Genomic DNA, 23,704 nt, shown 5'->3' on the forward strand with positions numbered 1-23,704 from the left:
CATACCTATTATTCGATACTATACATACCTATAATGTAAGGAAGCTCTTAATATCAATTAGTGAAAAATTTTCATTTGCTGTGCCATTCAAAAGTGTTGACACGATAGGAAATAAGCTACAAACTTTTAGTTAACTGTTACTTTGTTAATAGCAAAATTGGACACTTGTAATTTTTGAAATTTAAACCTCATTCATACAGATTTTTCAGTCAGTGATGAATAAACTTTATTATGCTTGCCCAGACTTTTGAGAGACCTTTTGTCTGGAATTTATTGTGATCAGAATTTTAAGAGTGCTGTCTCCTCGAGTGGGGACCTTTGCAAAAACAAGGCAGGCAAAGCTGTATCTTAACGAGATGGCAGAATCATTACTGAGACATTAAAATGCCCCTCTTCATCTCAGAAATAGGCTGGGCTTGAGTCAGGTCAGAAATCAAAGGCTTATAAACCTGAATGCTAATCACAACCCACCCACTTCAAGTTTTAGAGAAGCTAAAATGGGGTCAGGTTTGCCAATCTCAATTTGGCATCTTCCAATATCTCGTCTTCAGATTTTGTATTAGGAAGGATCTGGTAGAGTAGTTTATTTTACCTGCTCCATGCAAATTAAAGGAAAGAAATTTGTGATCAAAGGAGAGAAGTAAAAGAGACAGAAGTAAAAGAAAAGAAAGTTTACTACAACAAACGAATTCTGAAGGTATGAGATTACACAATTATAAAGGTTAATTTTCAGAAAACATGTTCAGCAATAATTAAGAATTGCATGTAATCAGTATAGCAGATTTTCTGGTACAGCAGGGCAACTCTCAGTAACTTCTTAATTTTTATTTTTGATTGTACATTTGCAGCTGCATAAGCTGCTATCTGACTTGTTCTTTTGTAAAAGACAGCATCCGTGCTCTGCTAATGGTGTTTTCTTCTGTACAGACCTCTAAGGTCCATGTGTGATAGTGACTTCCAGAACCAGAAGTCAACGCTGAGAACGGTGATCGCGCAGACTCTTGGAGCAGCTGAACCCACACAACTTAGGAGGATATTGGTTAGCAGCGATGACGTCACTTCTTTTTGATGCAAAATCCAAGCAATATTTTGCCATTTCTTTAAATAATATTTTGCAATTTCAACATAATTATGAAAATAAACTTTGAATTTAAAATTTATCAAGTCATCTTACAATGCTGAAATTTGATAAAACATATTGTTAATGACACCCAAAAAACATACATGCCAACTTACTGCGAGTCCCCTTCTATGAAGAATGACAGCTGGGGAAAGCTGTTGTAGTCTCTTCTTGCTACATTATGACCGAAATCATTAAATTTAAACTCATAGGAGGAAAGTAATTTTATAATGTAAGATGACCAAAATGTCAACAACTATTGGTTCAAAGTGTGCTTTTACCTGCCCTGCCAAATCATCTTTTTCTCTATCCAACTGAGAAATTCGAAGTCCAAGCTTAGATCGTGTTTTCAATTCCTCTTCCCACAGTTGATGAGAATCTTTCACACTCTGTGACAACATTGTTTGTTTTTGTACCTAAACAGATATGCATTACAGAAATCCAATGAGAGATGTAATTTTTTCTCTCTCCATACACAGATGATCAGTCCATTAAATATTAGAGGTGACACTGACAATCTACATTTGAATAGTTAACAAAAGCAAGCAACACTGTGAAAGCTTTCAAAGAATAAGATCTAAATATTTTAATATATTCTCATGCATATTCCCTTAGAAGCAAGAGAAATACATTTTTACAAGTATTACAATATAGTAGAGAAACTATATTAGTATAGGCCATAATTATTCCAGCCAATAAATAAAATCAGCCATTTTTAGTGTTAAAGAGGAGGTAACAACGTGCTGTACTTTTTGGTTGCAGGATTAAATATAATCATGTCAAGATTACACTATAATGGAAATATCAGACCTCTTGACCGAGTTGATCTTCTAAGTTAACCTTTACTCCTTGTAAACTTGTTATCAAATCTTCTAGACGAGTGCGGACCTGTTGAAATAAAATTGGAATAAATAACATCATTTCCTGTCTGATTATCATCCATTTGCAAGCAAAGGAATGAAAACTACCACACTTAAATTTAGGAATACTGCAAAATAACAGGGGCTTAACAGGTCCTTGACTTGATAGTCAAGGGAAAAAAAAATCCTTGGGATTTCCCTGGGAAAGGCATTGAAAGTAAAATAGAAAAGATATAAAGTTATACATTGAAAACTCAACTGGTGAATCTTCAATGCAACAATACTGCGCATTCCTCCATGCTGTGATAATTCAACATGCACCTTCCCTACAATGTGAATTCAAATTAAAAGAATTCTATACAAATTTCAGTTTAATACTATCAAATGTTAAAATTTCCATCAGCTATCCTCAGAACCAGAGAGATATTATCAATTTAGTGCTAAATTGTTGGCTACATTTGTGCATACACCGAAGCCCACAAAGAACAATGATCGACAACCAGTAGGTTAAAGTGATTTGTTTAATGAATAGATGAGATGTGTTGGCTGGGTTTGCCTTTTGTTATACTAGTTTACTTCTCATTTTCAGTCTACACCACTGGTTAGAAACAATATGAACAAGTCTCTTCCTGTCCATTGACAAATCTTCTTGTGATTTCGGACTAAAGCTTCAAACAAGGTTCAGGCACACTGATAGGTGATTACACCACCTCCCAGCTATTGGTGAATAGCTCCACTGCTCTGTGAATACGTCAGGAGATTAGAGGCTACCTGAGTACATCTGAACAAAATAAAAATGTACTGGAACCCAAAGGCAAACTGATATCAAACCATGCCATTTTCCCAGCAACTCCTACAATCAATATGGTGTTAAGTGTGGTAGAAATGAAATTTATATTTCTTTGGACCAACCGTTGAGGTTGAGCAGTCCAACATCTCTACAAGTTTTTGCCAAGGCTTGTGCCCATACCATCATAACATCTAACAGTAAATTAGACCATTCATCCCATCGGGTCTGCTCTGCCATCTGATCACAGTTGATATGTTTCTCAACTCCATTCTCCAGCCTTCTCCCTGTAAGCCTTGATCCCCTTAGGGATCGAGAACCTATCGAGCTGCCCTAAATACATTCAATGACTTGGCCTCCACAGTCCTCTGTGGCAGTGAGTTCCACAAATTCACCACCCTCTGGCCAAAGAAATTCCATCTTATCTCAGTTTTAAAGGGTTGTCCCTTCACTCCGACGCCATGGCCCTGGCCCTGGTCTCTCCTGCTAGTCAAAAAATCTCCATATCCATTTATCCAGGCCACTCAGTATTCTCTATTTTTAATGAGATGCTCCACCCCCAATTCTTCTAAACTCCACCAAGTACAGACCCGGGGGCCTTAAATACTCTTCACGTGATGAAGTTAAAAATCACACAACACCAGGTTATAGTCCAACAGGTTTATCTGGAGGCACTAGCTTTCGAGGCGCTGCTTCATCAGGTGGTTGTGGAGCAGAATCATACGACACAGAATTTATAGCACCAGTGTGCTACATAGCAAATTATGTTTGTGCTTAAAAACTCAATCAGTTTAAAGCAACTTGAAAGTTAGGAACCAACAATAAACAAGGAATTAGTTTGCCAGGAAGCTGGAATTAATTCACATGTTGCCAAGCTAGCTAACGTCTCCAGGACATAGCTAGTTTATGGATGAGTTGTAACTTATGAATGTGTATATATAGTTTGAAGAAACTTGCTACCAAACTGAGGAGCTGCAGAAGATCAGCATTAACTAGCTTAACAGAAGAACACACTGTTTAGCTTTGCAAGTGCCAGACGATTCAGTCATCGAACCAAGGCGACTAAATGACTTCATGCAATCTTGAACAATTTGTTCAAAGATGAACATAACTGCCACAAATAAATGTGGTTGCATGAAAACGATTTGTTTAGCATAAATAAAACAAATTATGATTACAGCATACGAGACAATCCTTTGGCTTTTTGTGTCCGTGGCACTAATTTGGTAGAGCAATCCAGGTAACTGCACTGCATTTTCTCTTTCTTACATTTTACTTTTCATATACATGCAGTTTAAGGTAACATAGAACATTATTCAAGAAACTTCAACAATTAAAGTTTGCAGCTTGCTTTCAAAGCTCCATCGTATTACATGAACATCTGAAAATAAACCATTTGTTCATGAGGAGGAAACCACAAAGTCCAAAAGCATCACATCAAAACTTCATGCGATACTTACTGAGATCTGGAATATTCATGAAATGAAATGCTGCTCAACAATTCAAGAAAATGTAAATTGGTTCACAGAATGTTGCTCTGAATCATTATCCAATAATTGAAAGCAACTCTCTGGGTTGAGGTTAAAACAGATGAATTACCTCTGTTAAAGCTTGGTCTTATAGTGGGGTTTTGTTGTGTGCAGTGTCTAAATTGGGGAACTCACCTGATATTGCACAAAGCCAGAAGCAGTGAAGGTGGGGTCAGGTGAAGGGAGGATGAAATGTGGGGTGGAGAAGAGAGGACAAAGCATGAGGTGGAGAAGAAAGGTCGAAGGGGGATCGAACAGGGAACGAAGCAGCGTGGGGGAGTATAGAAGAGAGGACAAAGCGGCGTTTGGGTGGGGGGTATCAAATGCATGGTTTTCACCTCAACCAACAAACTGGGCAGTGAATTCCAGGCATCCGTCACCTTCTGTGCAAAAATATTTCCCCTCGTAGTGTTCTAATCCTTCTATCCATCACTTTAATTCTGTGGTCCCAGGCAATTGACTGCTTTAGGGATAACTAGTCTTACCTGAACATTCTATTCAAACCTGTGATTATTTTGAATACTTCATTTAAATCACCCCTCAGCCTCTTCTGTTCTAAAGAAAACAGCCCCAAGCCTATCCAATCTTTTCTTATTACTGCAATTTTCAAGCCTTGGGAACATTCTTGTCAATCTCCTCTGTACCCTCTCTGGAGTAATGATGTACTTCCTATAATCTGATCAGAACTGTACACAAAACTTCAGCTGTGGCCTCACTACTATATAACTACTCTTGGAATTGATACTTCAGGTCAGGCAGCATCCAGGGAACAGGAGAATCGACATTCCTGAAGAAGGGCTTATGCCCGAAACGTCGATTCTCCTGTTCCCTGGAAGCTGCCTGACCTGCTGCGCTTTTCCAGCAACACATTTTCAGCTCTGATCTTCAGCATCTGCAGACCTCACTTTCTCCTCAATTGATACTTCACCCAACGAAGGAAAGCATCTCAAATGCCTTCTTCACCAACTTATTTATCTGTCCTAAACTAAAACAAAACTGTGGATGCAGAAATCTGAAACAGAAATAGCTTTTGAGCCTCAGCAGGTTTGGCAGCATCTGAGGATAGAAAGCAGAGTTAATGTTTTGAGTCCAATGACGACTCTTCAGAACTGACAGTAGCTAGGCCTAGTTTGACCAAATCATCAACCTAATTTTGGATGAAAGTCATGAGCGATTATTTAGTGTGGAACAAGGCATAGTACTTGGCTTGTGCGTAGTAAGAGGAGAAAAATGTGTTGCTGGAAAAGCGCAGCAGGTCAGACAGCATCCAAGGAGCAGGAGAATCGACGTTTTGGGCATAAGTCCTGAAGAAGGGCTTATGCTCGAAACGTCGATTCTCCTGCTCCTTGGATGCTGTCTGACCTGCTGCGCTTTTCCAGCAACACATTTTTCTCCTCTTACTACGCACAAGCCAAGTACTATGCCTTGTTCCACACTAAATAATCGCTCATGACTTTCATCCAAAATTAGGTTGATGATTTGGTCAAACTAGGCCTAGCTACTGTCAGTTCTGAAGAGTCGTCATTGGACTCAAAACATTAACTCTGCTTTCTATCCTCAGATGCTGCCAAACCTGCTGAGGCTCAAAAGCTATTTCTGTTTCAGATTTCTGCATCCACAGTTTTGTTTTAGTTTAGGACAGATAAATAAGTTGGTGAAGAAGGCATTTGAGATGCTTTCCTTCGTTGGGTGAAGTATCAATTGAGGAGAAAGTGAGGTCTGCAGATGCTGAAGATCAGAGCTGAAAATGTGTTGCTGGAAAAGCGCAGCAGGTCAGGCAGCTTCCAGGGAACAGGAGAATCGACGTTTCGGGCATAAGCCCTTCTTCAGGAATGTCGATTCTCCTGTTCCCTGGATGCTGCCTGACCTGAAGTATCAATTCCAAGAGTAGTTATATAGTAGTGAGGCCACAGCTGAAGTTTTGTGTACAGTTCTGATCAGATTATAGGAAGTACATCATTACTCCAGAGAGGGTACAGAGGAGATTGACAAGAATGTTCCCAAGGCTTGAAAATTGCAGTAATAAGAAAAGATTGGATAGGCTTGGGGCTGTTTTCTTTAGAACAGAAGAGGCTGAGGGGTGATTTAAATGAAGTATTCAAAATAATCACAGGTTTGAATAGAATGTTCAGGTAAGACTAGTTATCCCTAAAGCAGTCAATTGCCTGGGACCACAGAATTAAAGTGATGGATAGAAGGATTAGAACACTACGAGGGGAAATATTTTTGCACAGAAGGTGACGGATGCCTGGAATTCACTGCCCAGTTTGTTGGTTGAGGTGAAAACCATGCATTTGATATGTTGTAACCTGTAAGGAGAAGGGCCAGGAACTTTTAAGTTGGATTTAACATTTATCAACTTTGCTTGTATTTTACTCATTTTTCATCTTCACCTGGTCCATGTAACCCTTTCCTTACTCAGTTCCTCTTTCTTAATTTCTCCTTTTCAGCTGTCAAAACAGACCCACCTAAAGACAGGTACACTTACTGACACAGTATCCTGAAGTTCCTTCTCCATCACTTCAGATTTGTTTGCCTGCTGTTTTGCCACAGATTCCAATTTTGCATTTTCAATCTCTAACCTGAAACAATAGAAGAGGAAGTTGATCTCATTTTAGTTATTTCAGCAAGTTTGTGAAATAAGAATGTTCACAATGAAAGTGCGCAAAAATTCCATCACTTAATAGAACACCTTGGAACATGAGAAATAGGAGCAAGGAAAGGGCATATGGCACCTCAGGCCTGCTTCACTATCAGATAAAATCATGGCTGATCTGATTATTGTCTTAACTGGTTGTTTTGCCTGATCAAATAACCTCAGCTCCCTTATAGATCGAAAACCTAATTTATTGTTGAATATACAGAATGACACACTCTCCACTGCTCTCTGGGGTAGGGAACTTCAAAGATTAACAATGTTGTGAAAAGATATTCCTTCTCACCCATCTGTGCTCCCTACTTCTAGATTCTCTAAAAAGGGAAATATTCTTTTCAGATCTCCTAAATCAAATATACTTAAGTAATTTTAATGAAAAATACAAGCTCCTATTATTATTCTAAATTCCAGTGAGTACCCAATCTGTTCAACCTTTCTGGTTGGAACCCCAGATTGAATTTATTATCAACTTGCATGCTCTAGAAAGGCTCTTAAAATTAACAAATTTTGGGCACAAGGACACAAATATCTAATTTTTTGAAACATTTACGTTTCTTTTAACTTACTAGAAAACTGACTACATTTTTATGTAGCTAATAAATGGCTTTGCATTGTTTCCAAATTTAATTTTCAGTTCTTTAAATAGGGTTAGCCACAGCTGATTAACTAGACACTGATTAAAAATACCCATATTCAACTGTATTAATAATTGCTAGTTTACTATATTTAAATATATCAATTCACATTTTTCAAAACAAAATTACATACCTTTTGAAAATTAAATTCTTAAGCTTTTTGCAATTGTGCTTATTCATGAATGATTCTATACCTGACAACATTGACTGGACGCTTTGGCAAGAAAGCTCATCTGAAAACCAGTGCAACTTACAGCGAAAATTGCATTTAGATCACCAATTCAGTCCAATAATGGAATCTGGCCAAAATGTTTATTAGAACTCAACAATTCAGTCATAGATTGAAGTTCTTTCTCCAATTTTACAACATTAAAATTGCCAATTACCGTTGTATATGTTCTTCAAGTTGCTTTGCAGCTTCCTTTGTCCGTGAAGAAGTTGACAAAGCATCTTGCATTTTCTGGGAAACTGTAATCAAATCACGTTCTTTATCATCCAGGGTATTCTGTAGGTGATGGATTTTCCTCTCTGATTGCATGCACCCATCTCGCATCCCCTGCAGCTGTAAAGTACAGATGTGATTATTTAGTTTAAATGTCCGAGTTATAAAAAACAAATAGTTATTTTAAAAAAAACTATAGTTGTGTTATGGGCAACATGTCAGACAGTCTGTTATGTGGGTGTATTCATTTACAGTTTATTCATATAGATCTTGTGGACTGACATCAGTTGAGTATTTTGAAATTGTTTTAGATTAGATTCCTTACAGTGTGGAAACAGGCCCTTTGGCCCAACCAGTTTACACTGACCCTCCGAAGAGTAACCCACCCAGACCCATTTCCCTGTGACTAATGCACCTAACACAATGGGCAATTTAGCACATCTTTGGACTGTGGGACGAAACCGGAGTACCCGGAGGAAACCCAAGCAGACATGGGGAGAATGTGCAAACTCCACACAGACAGTTGCCCGAGGCTGGAATCGAACCTGGGACCCTGGTGCTGTGAGGTAGCAGTGCTCACCAGTGAACCACTGTGCCGCTCATTTATTAAAATGATCTGATGAGCAGTAGGATTACACTATTACTGTAGGAATCTTTCACATTTAATTTTAGTTTATGGCTTGATGGTCATATTTACCTCCATTTTAAGCTTCTCCAATTGGTTCTGCATACGTATTTTCTCTTCTTCAGTTTCATTGCGATAGCGCGTAGTTACTTCCAGTGAAGCCTCTGACATTGAAAGTTTCTTTAGTGCATCAGCGAGTTCTTGTTGAAGCTGCCTCAATGTAGTCTAAAAAAAAGTTCTCATTGATTAGCAAAACACAAAAACAAACATTACTGAGAAAGCATATTTACCTTAGAAATGTGTTGCAAGGTACTTTGAGAGGCATAATTAGGCAAGAATGGGCTCTGAGATACAGGAGGAGAAAGTGAGGACTGCAGATGCCGGAGATCAGCGTCAAGAGTGTTCTGCTGGAAAAACACAGCAGGTGAGGCAGCATCTGAGAAGCAGGAGAGTCGATATTTCGGGTATAAGCCCTGTGTCAGGAATGAAGGGCTTATACCGGAAACGTCTATACTCCTGCTCCTCGGATGCTGCCTGACCAGCTGTGCTTTTCAGGCACTACATTCTCGACTGAGTTGCAGCAGGACGTATAAGGAAAAATAACTAAATCTTGATTAATGAGTAGGATTTTATGGATAGCGGAGGGCTTAGGAAGGAACTTTTGAGTGTGAGGTTCATGTGGCTGAAGGTAGAGCTGCCAACTGTGAACAAGGTATGGGTTGGGTAGAAGGGATAAAACAGGATAAGGTTTGTAATTCAACTCTGGGATTAGAAGTTACTCGAAGTCCATAAGATCATAATGTGTGAGCAACACTTAAAAATATTAGAGTTTTGCACAAGTTGAAATATATAGCACATGGGGAAAAGAGATGGTGGCCAGAAGACCACCAGAATAACTGAATCTGGAAATGAAGAAGGCCTGGATGAGGCTATCAACAGCAGTTGGGATAGTTCTGATTCTCAGAAATGAAAGTAAACTCTCATTGTGACTTACAGGATAAAGTTAGTAGCTTATCTCAGGAGTGAATAGAACACCAAGAGTTCTAAAAACAATTTAGCTAGAGACAACAAAGGGGGCCTGCAGACTGGAATAGTGAACATATGCTTCTGATGTAAAGTGATTGACCTGGGCCACTGCCTCTGTTTCCTTCTCCATGAATGTTGCTGTATCTGCTCAGAATTTACAGCATCTTCCGTTTTTAAATTTTCAGTTTTGATAATAAGGAATGAGGTCTAGTTTAGAATGAGGTGATTTAACCAACATTAACAATGAGTCTGAAGAGAGTTAGAGGACTTTAATAGTAAGGAATCATTGTTATCAGCTGTTCCTCAATTTGAAGAGAACATCTACTCAAGATCACAAGTTTCTGCCATAGTCTTCACTTGATTTTTTAAGGCGGATTCTTGATGCATATATCTTAAGGCAGGATATACCATGAGGTTAGGAGATCTGGAGTCACGTTTCCATTTATTTCCTGTTCTGACACTACCCTGACTCATCATTAAGATAGAGCTTGATGGAGTGGTGCTGCATTTCCAGGAGTCTTTAAGAAATTTCTTTGGCCTCCCCTGGAGAGAGTGCTAATTGACAGCTGAGAAAACAGGACTTAGTAGGAGAATGGCTTTTTGGTCATTCAGACGCAGTATTCGATGTACAGACGTTGATTTTGCAGGAATTTTACCTGAATGCAGTGGAGCTGACTTCAATAGGATATTAACATTTGTTTAACAGTGTTCCAATTGAAGATGACGCAGTGGAAGCAATACTGATTGAATACATCTAGTGCTTTAGTCAGCATCCAGATTTTGTTGTAATATCTAAGAGCGATAACCAAATGCAGTGCACACTAGGATTTTTGTAATGAACGCAGGGCAGTTGGTAATGATTGTTTTGTCAGTTATCAAAGAACTGAGGAATCATGAAAGATTAGGTTGATGGGTTATCCATAAATGTGAGTAGTATAGTTTATATAGGGAAAGAAGTTTGGAATACAGTTGATTCACAGGATAGAGGTCAAAGTGTTGAAATGGGAATTGGAAGTCTCATAAATGTTTAGTTGTTCAAAAGAGGGGCTTAAGAGCTTTGGAAAGGAGCAAATTCTTGCCACCCCTAAGCCCAAGTTTTGGTCAAAAATAAGAAATCAACACAATGAACTATGATGAGATCATGAATGACAGCAGCAGTAACGAGGTATTGTTTGAGACTGCTACAGAACATTGTCCACAGTTGCAGAGTGGATGCTTTGAGCAAGATGGTAAGGAGCTTGATGAGGGCTTCTGGGTGGGAGAGTTATTGAGGGAAGAGGATGTTGGAAATTCTGGAAAGGGTGAAAATATATAAGTCCCCTGGGCCTGATGGCATTTATCCTAGGATTCTCTGGGAAGCAAGGGAGGAGATTGCAGAGCCATTGGCCTTGATTTTTATGTCCTCGTTGTCTACAGGAATAGTGCCAGTAGACTGGAGGATAGCAAATGTGGTGCCCTTGTTCAAGAAGGGGAGTAGGGATAACCCTAGTAACTATAGGCCGGCGAGTCGCACTTCTGTTGTGGGCAAAGTCTTAGAGAGAATTGTAAGGGATAGGATTTATGCACATCTGGATAGGAATAATGTGATCAAGGATAGTCAGCATGGTTTTGTGAAGGGCAAGTCATGCCTCACAAACCTTATTGAATTCTTTGAAAAGGTGACAAAGGAGGTTGATGAGGGGAAAGCGGACTTTAGTAAGGCGTTTGATAAGGTTCCCCATGGTAGGCTACTGCAGAGAGGAAGGATGTGTCAGGTTACAGCAGGATATAGATAAGTTGCAGAGCTGGGCAGAAAGGAGGCAAATGAAGTTCAATGTAGGTAAATGTGAGGTGATTCACTTTAGTAAGAGTAACAAAAAGACGGGGTACTGGGCTAATGGTCGGATACTTGGTAGTGTGGATGAGCAGAGGGATCTTGGTGTCCATGTGCACAGATCTCTGAAAGTTGCCACCCAGGTAAATAGTGCGGTGAAGAAGGCATATGGCATACTGGCTTTTATTGGTAGAGGAATTGAGTTCCGGAGCCCTGAGGTCATGTTGCAGTTGTATAAGACTCTGGTGCGGCCGCATCTGGAGTATTGTGTGCATTTTTGGTCGCCATACTATAGGAAGGATGTGGAGGCACTGGAACAGGTGCAGAGGTGGTTACCAGGATGTTGCCTGGTATGGTAGGAAGATCGTATGAGGAAAGGCTGAGGCACTTGGGGCTGTTTTCATTGGAGAAAAGAAGGTTTAGGGGTGTACAAGATGATTAGGGGTTTAGATAGGGATGACCATGAGAACTTTTTTCCACGTATGGAGTCAGCTATTACGAGGGGGGATAGCTTTAAATTAAGGGGTGGTAGGTATAGGACAGATGTTAGGGGTAGATTCTTTACTCAGCGAGTCGTGAGTTCATGGAATGCCCTGCCAGTAGTAGTGGTGGACTCTCCCTCTTTGTGGGCATTTAAATGGGCATTGGATAGGCATATGGAGGATAGTGGGCTAGTGTAGGTTAGGTGGGCTTGGATCAGCGGAACATCGAGGGCCAAAGGGCCTGTACTGCGCTGTATTTTTCTATGTTCTAGGATGGGGTCAGTTCGGGTTTCTGCTCACGAGGAAACAGCAACAAGCGGTCTTCAGCCTAAATGCAATCTTTTCTGAGTTACATGTGGTTCTGAAGAATCACTGAACTCGAAAGGTTGACACTGCTTTCTCGCAACAGATGCTGCCAGATCTGCTGAAGTTCTCCAGCAATTTCTGCTTTTGTTTCAGATTTACAGCATCTGCAATTTATTTTTTCCCAACTGGATGTTATCTGATATAGAGGAATTGTCGAATGAGCAAGAGCTAAACTTGGGACTACACTCATTGCAGCTCAGAAGAATGAGAGGTGATCTCTTGAAACATAGAATTCTTAAGAGGTGTGACAGAATAAATATTGAGGGGGCGTTTCCTCTCATGTGAGTGTTTAGGGCGTAGACTTAAATTGGCACTCCTTTATTCTGAGACTGAGATGAGGAGGGATTTTTCTCTTAAAGTTGATTGTCTTTGAACTTCTTGCCACAGATGTGTATGGGTAGAGTCCTATAAGAGATACATAGATCTTGATCAGTCGGGGAATTAAAAGTTACAAGGATAAGACAGAAGGTAGATATGAGGAATGTTGGATCAGCCATTATTCTAATGAATGGGAAAGCAGACTTGAGGGACTGAATGGCCTACTTGTGATCCTATATCTTATAGTCTTACAGCTGCATGCAATGATTATTTGCATTAAAGTTCTGTGAGGCATTTTAGGGAAATACGAAGCATTGTATAAATTAAATTTCTTTCTTTGTATCTTCAATTTGAAAGTCACCACCACGTACACCATTATTAAACTTAGGCTATGTAAAATAATTACAATGGAACACAACAGTAGAGTCCAACAGCAGACCAAAAATATATTGTCCCTTATTTATTTTATCACATTCTATTGTGGGAAGTTTTACTTTCATTATTAGCAGTAAGCTAGCAAAGTCATAAAATTTAATTTAAAATTCAAAAGTGGCAGAAACAAAGTCTGATTAGTTATTGAAATCTTAATTACCACAGTACCTCTCGCTCTATCTTCTCATTTTCAAACTTGCAGATTTGTTCTCTTTGTTCAATAGTCTTGCTCACTAGTTCCTTATTCCTCTCTTCCACCAAACATATCTGCCGTTCACCATCTCTTCGAAGTTTAGAAAATATGTCATTGAAGCGGTCCTGAACATCAGTGACTGCTTTTTCCTTCATAATACCTTTGTTTTGTGCATCTTCGAGCTGCTGCCGCAACAGCATGATTTCACTTTGGGCTTGTGCCAATCTCTCTTGCATAGACTCCTGACGAACTGTAAATTTGCTTATCTGTTCTTTTTGCAATTGATTGGTGTGTTCTAGGTCATTTATGCGAGCCTGAGATTGATTCAAGCTCCTCTGAACACTCTCCAACATAAGATTTTTTTCAGCAAGAGAAAGTGTTGCACGATGAAGTTCACTATCTAACTTATTGGCTTTTGCTTCCTCTTTACTTAATTTTTGCGACAAGCTGTTATTACTCTCACGGAGACTGGAAATTTCATAGTTTCGTTTTTCGTCTGAATGGTGCCATTCATCATGCTCCCTTTGAAGAACTTGTTCAGATTCACATTTAGCTGCCTGACTCCGTTCTAGTTCCTTAAGTGCTATACTTAACTGTGAACGGATAGCTTCCGTCTCAGTCTCTAGTTTTTCTTTATTTTGCTTCTCATGTTCCAGCTTGGAAGTTAACATTGAGATTTCAGTCTTCAATGAATTCAGTTGACTATTATACTGCAAAGCGGTGTGAGTTAAAGCTTCTTCGTTAAACTTCAAATCTTTTTTTGTGTCATCTAGCTTTTCTTTCAAAGCCTCAATCTGCTCCATGTACTTTCCCTGTTCTTCCTGATTCCGTTCACGAACACGAACCAATTCTAGTTTAAGTACTGCAATTTCATTTTGTAGTGAATGATTTTGTAGCATCACATCTTTTTCGTTGTCATTAACATCACAAAGGTGAGTAGCAACCTTCAAGACATAGAATGTGACATTTGAACAAAGGATTCAATGGCAAAACACAAAAGCTAATATCAACATTACAGCAGGAATTAAACTTTTAATTTAACCAGGTAGAAAATCATCCACCTTTTAATTTTTTTAATTGTTTTAATTTTTCTTCAGTCCATTGATTGGTTCAAGGTCCCGATCAGTACTACTTTGTAGCCAATCTCTAAAAGTGCATAGAAATAATCCATAATGCTTTCCTCTTTGATGATACAGTGCAACAATATATAAACATGGCTAGTTCTTTTTTTAAAACAGGACCTGTACATGTGATAGCACGTATAATCTTCATTACACTACCTTAAAAATATAAGAGGACTAAGAAGTCTACATAGAAATATCAAAAAATTGTAATTGAGGATATTGGCTGAAATGAAGAATTTTAATACAGGTGGTCTACAGGTTGCAAATGGAATCAGTTACAGAATTTGCTGATGAACAAGGCGGGTCAATATAAAAGGAGCCACCCATTAGTACAGGAAACATTCATACGTTGGGTCTTTAAAATTACATCCATGCCTGAGATCGTGCTTGCTTGGCACAAGTTTTAGTAAGTTGGACATTCATAAATCAGGGACCCCCAGTACTTTTCTTAAGGAGAGAGAAACAGACTCGAAGCAATAACTCTGTCTCTCTCTCCACAAATGCCACCAGACTTGCTGAGTTTCTCCAGCACTTTGTTTCCAGCATCTGCATTAAGTTAAAATTGAAATTCCTAAGAAATTTGAATTTCTTAGTTGATAGTACAGTATTTATAGCAGTCAGATGCTCTAGAAGTAGGATTTATTTTTCCCACCACTTGTATTTGCACAATTTTAAGATAGTCTGTCATCATTGTTTACATACCTCTGCATTTTTTAACGCCTTCTTGTCCTCCTCTTCTATTGCATGATTTCTGTGCAGATGGCTGTTGACGATTTCTCTGTGAATAGATTGTTCCCGGTTGAATTGCTGTTGTAATTCATTATGATCTTCATGAAGCTAAGCATATTAAACAAAGTTTAATTAATCTGTTGTTACAAAAATTATTTCAGAATTAGTAAATTCAATAGGATTCTGTATTTTTTGGCACATGGTCTTTGAGTAAACACTGAACAAATTTTACTTTTGTTGCAATTACCTGATTCTATATACATATTTCACAAATATAACTTATTGCTTTAAAAAGACATTATAACTGTTGAGAGATTAAAATGTCAAATGAAAAATGAATGGAAACAGCTTATTATTGCCTCAATCCTAAATTAGCACCATTATAATAAAAAAATGTTCATTTCATTTCAGAAAAAGGCAGAAAACAAACAATGGATGACCAATCTTTTGTAAGGATAACAGGTGTAGAGTTACTATAATAAAGAATGTGGATTATTCATAGTTCCAAGAGCAAAGCAGGTTTCTAAATAAGGGAGATGATTAGTATAGAGAGAGCTAGAGAGAGCACAAGAACGAGCGAGACAATGACACACACACAGAGACAGAGGGAGGGACAGAGAGATACTGTCAGAAGCTGTAAAACAGAAGTGAACTGTCTATTAGAAATTATGATTATTTCTGAAGTGAAGTCACTATCCAAAAATGCAGTGCAGCACACATTTGAGTTGAAGCTTCCACAACTTGTGAAGTGCTTAAGGCACAGTAAAGGACTGCTTAGCTGGAAAGAAAGGCACGAAGATGACTCATCTTGGTGGATAATAATGGGGAGAATCTAAGTGATATCCTAAGAGCTGTGGCACTTTGGTTTGGTCCATAAAAGTGAAGGAACGTTTAAGAGCTATATATAGTCGAATACTTTTTTAAAAAATGGGTAGGAGTAAACCATATTTAGTTAATAGCATTCACTTTGTTTGAGACTTGTATAGCAAAATAATTTAATTTATGGAGTATTTGGCTTCATTCTTTCAGTAATGAATGGGATTTCAAAATTTCTTTGTAATAGTCTCTACTGGGATCATAATTTGTTGAATACTTTTACCTGTCACGACAATGAGCAATTATTTCAAATTCTGCATAACTAAAACTTAAATTTCAAAGTCAAATGTTGTAGGATCCCATTACAGTGCAATCTTTGAACTTCTTGACATTACCTAAGTAGCACTAAAAAGCAGCTCATGCTTGAAACCAAAGAATTTGTTTTATTTACAAGGTATCTTTGATGTAGAAATATATGACACTTCAAAAAGGTTTCTTAATATGCCTTAAATTGCCTTTTAGATTTCCTTCCTTTTGTACAGACTGCAAGAGGTTTAGGGAATGCAGCTGGAGAGAAAGCAAAGCGACTGTTTTTCAGAACTGGACTTGAAACATTAACTCTACTTTCTCTGCATTGATGCTGCCAGGTCTGCTGAGCTTATGTAGCAATTTCTGTTTTTGCTTCAGATTTCCAGCATTGGCAGCTTTTAGTTTATTTTTTGTGTAAAACGTTAGGTAAAGCACATTTTTCAAAAAATGTATTAATAAATGTCGGAGAACTCATTTAAAGTTTTTTTTTTAAGTACCAATGTAAAGGAAATAATTTAGTTCTCACATATTCCATAATTCTCTGCACCTATATTTTCCAAAACAAAGTATAGTGTCTTTTTATTAGATCACATCATTACTTTGAAATAAGTCGAACGACCTGTTCTATGTTGCTGATCAATGATTTCCTTTCCAGTTCCATGTTTCTTATTATTAGTTCCAATTCTTGTTTTGCTTTCAGCTCCTCACAGTACTGCAATTCCTTTTTTTGGAGTTGCTCACGGCTCTTTTCATATAATATTTCTGCAATCTTCCGTTTTTCCTCCTCTTGTTTCAGACTAAATCTTCATTCAAAAACATTAAAGATCATAGATATAAGAACTATATTGTAAATAATATCTAGACACTTCATAAATTAATCAGATTTTATTTTGCACACATTATAACCATGAATACTATCAAGAGTTTTTAAAATTAATTTTTTTTCTTAAACATACTGTTCCACGTGCCATTTTGATTTTACTACCACTTCTCTGCAGGGGTGACCAAAAAGCCTGAAGAAAGGTTATTCTGCAGAACAACATCCTACAAATGCTGGAGAACATTAGTGTCTTATTTATGAACCAAGATAACAGGCGTGTTTCTTCCCTATAAGCTTTGGGGACATCTTCAAGTCATGAAAAGGCCCTATATAAATACAACTGTTTTCAGAAATTCGGAGGTATCTTGAAGAATACTTCACTGTCATTATTTTGCACAGGAGGAAAATAGACCAGAAAATCACGGCATTTTCTACTGTTTAAAATTAATGGATGGGAAACAGGAGGCACTTTTCTGGGGAGGGAGATGGGATTCTTAAATACCCAGCATATACATTACGCTGTGTTTACCGAGACTGAAACAATATTGACCAAGTTAATGATTAATCTCTGATGAAAAATTTACAGTGACACTCATCTACCATAAATATCAGTTTCTTTCAAAAAGACAAAAAAGTAACCACCTCAAGTAGCAAATATTTTTTCAATAGCAAGGTTTTTAAAATAATGTCAAATCTATCATGAACTGGTTAAGGAAAGAGGTGAATGCAAATTTACAAATGTGAAAGATTTCAAATGCATTTATTGACTCGTGACAGTAGCACACAAATTGGAGGGGGAGAGTACATTTAATTAGTAGGAAGACAGTAGGTGGGAATCTAGCTAGCTTTTTGTCTCTGATCTGATAAAGTCCAGGGCAAGATGCTTGTGGATGGTCTGCATCCAAGTGAGACTCTTAGGTTGGCAATTAATGCTCACTTATGCCCATTCCCACTATTGTTGGTGGAATCATCAGAGCCTGAAAAGAAAAACCTTGTCAGTGTTTGCTTGAGAGCTTGTGTTAGGCACTCAGTGCCACATTGAAGGAAACAGCAACAGGAATGTGCAGACTATACAATGAAAGCCACATCCACTGCCTTCCATCTTTGTTTCTTTGCTTTGATCCTCCTTCCGTCCACTCACCTTTTGCTCGGGTCACTCGGTAATCTTGGTTGATACTCTTAGGGAGTGTGGGATTTCTGTCCCTGGAATCATTAATTCCAGGAAGGCTTGCCACTGGCCTCTGAAATGAGTATTTGCACTACATATAGTAGGGCTTTCCCAAGGGAAATAACATGGGACTCTTACCAGCTTTATAGTCAGCCATCAAGACCTTTGCTGGAACATTGATTTTTGACATGTATCAAAATTTAGCATTGATCCAGATATAGAAAACTATATTGACAAATAATATATGCAAGAACATTACTTGACACTATTAAAGTCAGTATCTCTCTCCATTTTCTGACACTCCAGTTTGGATTTCATTTCTTTAGTTTTGTCCAGTGCTTGATGGAGCTCTTTCCGTTCATTTTCCAGATATTTTACTTTTTCTGAAAGTAAGGCATAACGTTTCTTTTCCCGTTCAACTGCTCGCTCATATTCATGAACCAGATTTTGGATTTTCAGTAAACTTATGGAGTCTGTCATTGGAAAAAAAATATTATAAAAATAAATTATTTCATTAATTCACTTGACAATGTACAATTTATTAAAAAGTTAGAATTGCCTAATTGATACTGGGTACGATACACTGCATTTATTGGTTTCTCAGATAGGTCACAGAATTTAAACTCAAGAACAGACTGAATTCCATCATATAAACAGATTTTTTTGTTTAATAATTCCTTGCATTATTCATATGTATCTTGCTTGCCTGGTGTTAGTTATAGTAAAAATTCCATAATCTAGGTCAAAATTGAAGTTGGCAAAATTGTTCTTACTTGCTTATCGTAAATCCTCTTTATAATAATAGAAGAGGAACAAAGTTGAACAATAACATTGGAAAACTTTGCATACAATGCAGTAAGAAGAAGAAAGAGAATTCTGGATTTACCCTCCTTACCTATTGCCTCTGTATCCAGCTGTGCAATTAACAGTGGGGTATTCTTATATGCAGAACTAGGGGATTCTGACCCATCTGTACCAGTATCAGAGGACTGTGTAAGATCATCCAGATCATCAGAAATATTTACTGGTCTAGTGAACTAAAACAGGCAAATAGAAAAACGGAATTGTGAACGTATCAATAGAGTAAATTACTGTACAATAAAAATGTGTGAGTGGAAACACTGAATAGGTGAAATAGCAGGTGTGAAGAAAAAAAGTTACTCTTTCAAGTTGATGGCCTTACTGTGGAATGGCAAAGTGGAACCAGGGACAAAAAAACTAGGCAAAGGAGGTAATGAGACAAGTACAGAAACCTGTCTCGTTACTTTTAAATGTCTAATCATCATGTTAACAAAAAGTTTATCTTTACTATCATTCATTTCTGAATGACGTGCATCGACCTGAAACATTAGACTTGGGTTTTACTGATAAGCTTGAAATTTCCAAATTGTGGTCATTTATATGACCACATGTATGAATAATGGAATATCTGTATGTATGTTGTATATTGCAGTCACTTTCTGAAAAGTCTGCAGAGGGGGAGTTATGGGCAGAAGTCATTGCCATCCCCTCCTTGCTCTTGCACTCTACATCCTGCTTAATAAAGCTGAGAAAATGCCTTCTTTACTTACTGCTCTCTCCACTTGCCCTGACAACTTCAATACCTGTGCACATACACAACCCTTTGTGCCTGCACCTCCTTTAGGATCAGAACTCCTATTTTATATTGTTTTACAATGTTCCTCTGACCAAAGAGTATCACTTTACTCTTATCTGCCACCTACTGACCCACTACACCAACTTGGCAATGTCCTTTTGCAGTTCCACACTATTTTCCTCAAGGTTTACAATTCTTCCAAGTTTAGTGTCATCAGCAAACTTGGAAATTGTCACCGGCACATAATGATCCAAATCATTAACATTTTGAGGAAAGGCAAGGGTCCCAACACCAACTCCTGGAGAATTTCTATACAAACCTTCCTCCAGCCCAAAAAATATCCATTGACCATCACTTTCTACTTTCTATCACTCAGACAATTTAGCCTGAGTGTTTAGTCCCTCTTATACCATGGCCTACAACTTGCCTCACAAATCTATTGAAGCATTATATCAAATGCCTTCTGGAAATCCATGTATACTATGTCAAAACGTTATCCTCATCAACATTTTCCATTACCTCTTCAAAAGTATTGCAAGTTAGCTAAACACTATTTCCTCTTTATAAATCAATGCTGGCTCTTCCTAATCAACCCACAATTTTGCATGTGATTCTATCTCAAACAACTGTTTCAAAAAGATTCCCTACTACCAGAGTTAATAAATTGGTCTTTAATTGCTGGGATTATCCTTGCAACTTTTTTTGAACAAGACCTTAAATGTTGGCAATTCTTCAGTCTCCTAGCGCTGCCTCAGAGTCCAGGGAACACTGAAATATTATAGCTAGTGTCTCCACATTTTCTACCCCGACTTTCTTGAAAATCCTTGGATGCATTTCATCTGGCTGCAATGCCTTGTTAACTTTAAGTGCCAACAATCCATCCATCTTCCCTTGTTAATTTTGAACCCTTCCAGTGACAGAGTTTCTTCCACTGTCACTACTGCCTGGGCAACAACCACTTTTTGTAAAGATAGATGAAAAATATTCATTTAATATCTCAACCATACTCTTGCCACCATCTATAAATCCCCTTTTTGATCTTTGATCAGCCCTAGTTCTCTTTTAATAACTCTATTACTGTTTATATGCCTAAGCCGACTTTGGGATTCCTCATTATGTTAGCTGCTGGCCTTTTCTCATACTTTGTCTTTGCTTTTTACCCCACAAACCTTTGGTATTCCTGTTGATTTTCAATTGTGTTTTCTGCCTTATACTGTTATAAAGCACATTTCCTTTCCAAAGTTTAATTTTTACCTCCTTTGCCATCAAGACAGCTCTGGATTTGTTTATGCTTCATTTTCCTTGATTGGATCCAAACCATCTACTCCTTAAAGGTGGCCCACAATTCAGTGACTGATCTTCAAGCTAACCCCCTTATTACAATCAATCCTTCTCAGTTCTGTTAGAGACCAATTGAAGTCCACTAACTGGCTTTTTTTGCTCTGGGTTGTTGTATGTCATTCTCCAGCATGAACTTACAGTCATATTGTAGAGAAGAGCTACTTCAGCCCATTGAGTCTGCACTGACCTATCCACACTAATCTCACTTTCCAGCACTTAGCCCATAGCCTTATTATGACATTTCAAGTGTTCATGTACCTTTTAAAGGTTGTGAGGTTTCTAGCCTCTACTACCCTCCCAAGGGGTGGATACAATGATCCGTGTCTCCTAACCATTCTCTAACTGATACTTGATTCATTTGATCCACGTCATATCCAAGGACCAGGATCAACAATGCATACTTCTTTGTTGGCCTGGACACGTACTGCTAGAGGAGATTCCACCTAACACAATTCAAGAACATGTGCCTTTCGTTGCCGCAGTGTGATTCAAATCCAGAGCATGAGTCTGGTGCTCTGGATTACCAATTCAATGAAATTACCTCTCCTCCCAACCGTCAAATGATCATTTGTCTCGAGTGCACTTGCATTGCAGATTTAGTGTTTCATGTCACCATGACATTATAAATGAAGTACCAGCATGGAATTATATAAGCAATCTGACTCACTGGCAGCTAGAAATTGAAAGCAAAACTTTGAATACCTAAGAATTTCAAGCCTGATACAAATTTCTGGCTATAAGCTCTTAAGGCTTAGAAATCCAAATGCAATTGACTCTCAGTTCACTGTATGCAGTGCAAACCAGGTTTATATTTTGTGCTGAGCTTCTATTAATACAAATCAATGTCATACTTTGGCTCACAAGATTTATAATTACCTTTTTACTTGCAGATGACTTGCAAGGTCTGAAAAAGATATTTAAAAAGGGAGTGTGAACATTCAAATTGTGAACCAAAGTTTAAATGTAACCTGTTATGTCAAAAGATAATACAATTTATTTTGTTCATAATTTGTCTTTGTATGTTAATAAGATTTTTTTCAACTTGCTATGGTTCAGTGATAGCATTCTCACCTGAGTTTCATTCCAGAGGCTTAACCAAAAAATCTAGGCTAAACAACTCAAAGTCTTCACTTTCCAAGTAAATTCTCACAACTGAAATAAAAGGAATTATGCCAACTGTAAGAGATCTCTCTCTCTCTCTACAAACAACAAACAAAACAGAAATTCAAGCAAAATTAAAAATGCTGTTTCTGCAAATACATTTTGCAAAACCTCAGCAGCAATAAAGTATAACTGCAATACTCTGAGGTATAGAGGGATCTGAGTGCTCAGTACATGAAAAATAAAAAATTAGTAGGCAGTTAGAGTAATTAGGAATGCCAATGAAATTCTGGAGTTTATTGCAAGGTTGATAGAAAAAGTGAATGTTGGGGATATTTTATCACACAGGGCTTCAGTTAGACGTTATTGTCCAGAGAGCAGTTAGGAGTTAACCAGCTTGCTGGGGTGTCTGAGGTCCCACACTGGCCAGTCCAGGTAAGGATAGCAGATTTTTGTCTTTAAAAGGCATTAGTGAACCAGATTTTCTTTTTAAACTGACAATTGACATGGTTACAATTCATTTAGTTTTTTTTAAAACTGAATTTAAATTTCACACATTCCATGGTAAGATTGAGAACATGGCCAGAACATTAGCTTAGGTTTTTGGATTACTAATGATATTATCTCAATGTCATTACCATCCCTTTCAGTGTTGAAGCATATAACAGGGGTGATGAACCCTGATTAAGTAGAAAAATCAGCAAGTACAGGAACATGCCACCTGAAATATATGGTGCCTTAAGGAGTTAAAGAATCAGCAAGTGGGATTAAAAAGTTTGACACTTCAAGAAAAACACAAAAATAAAATATCAAATTTTATAGTAATTCTTTCCATTTAAAAATAAAAGTTCAACAGTAGCTTCTAATCAAGCGCAACCTTTTTTTGATTTAGAGTCTGTTTAGGTCACTAATTTAAAACACAAAGTAAACCTGTCAGACTTCCTGAGTTCAAAGTTTGTGCGAAGATTTGTAGCTCGGGTGCTCGTTGTTGTGGTTCTGTTCGCCGAGCTGGAAATTTTTGTTGCAAACGTTTCGTCCCCTGGCTAGGCGACATCATCAGTGCTTGGGAGCCTCCTGCGAAGCGCTTCTTTGATGTTTCCTCCGGTGTTTATAGTGGTCTGTCCCTGCCGCTTCCGGTTGTCAGTTTCAGCTGTCCGCTGTAGTGGTTGGTATATTGGGTCCAGGTCGATGTGTTTGTTGATGGAGTTTGTGGATGAATGCCATGCCTCTAGGAATTCCCTGGCTGTTCTCTGTCTGGCTTGCCCTATGATAGTAGTGTTGCCCCAGTCAAATTTGTGTTCCGTGTTGTCTGCGTGTGTGGCTCCTAAGGATAGCTGGTCGTGTCGTTTCATGGCTAGTTGATGTTCATGGATGCGGATTGTTAGCTGTCTTCCTGTTTGTACTATATAGTGTTT

The 23,704-nt window shown here is 38.1% G+C and overlaps 1 protein-coding gene across 1 annotated transcript in view; it reads right to left on the bottom strand.

Moving 5' to 3' along the window:
* Positions 1-23,704, bottom strand: part of si:ch211-272n13.3 (ankyrin repeat domain-containing protein 26) — a 154,829-nt gene that overhangs the window by 27,436 nt on the left and 103,689 nt on the right. The window contains exons 23-33 of the mRNA XM_043708882.1: positions 22,065-22,092; positions 19,146-19,287; positions 18,510-18,723; positions 16,882-17,065; positions 15,111-15,245; positions 13,260-14,228; positions 8,727-8,879; positions 7,974-8,149; positions 6,785-6,878; positions 1,931-2,008; positions 1,402-1,536 (exon numbers count right to left, since the gene is read on the bottom strand). Of these exons, the coding sequence (XP_043564817.1) occupies positions 1,402-1,536; positions 1,931-2,008; positions 6,785-6,878; positions 7,974-8,149; positions 8,727-8,879; positions 13,260-14,228; positions 15,111-15,245; positions 16,882-17,065; positions 18,510-18,723; positions 19,146-19,287; positions 22,065-22,092 (2,308 nt within the window). The remainder of the gene's footprint in view (positions 1-1,401; positions 1,537-1,930; positions 2,009-6,784; positions 6,879-7,973; positions 8,150-8,726; positions 8,880-13,259; positions 14,229-15,110; positions 15,246-16,881; positions 17,066-18,509; positions 18,724-19,145; positions 19,288-22,064; positions 22,093-23,704) is intronic.

Source organism: Chiloscyllium plagiosum, chromosome 19, assembly GCF_004010195.1.
Source record: "Chiloscyllium plagiosum isolate BGI_BamShark_2017 chromosome 19, ASM401019v2, whole genome shotgun sequence".
In the NCBI taxonomy this organism is placed as follows: Eukaryota; Metazoa; Chordata; class Chondrichthyes; order Orectolobiformes; family Hemiscylliidae; genus Chiloscyllium; species Chiloscyllium plagiosum.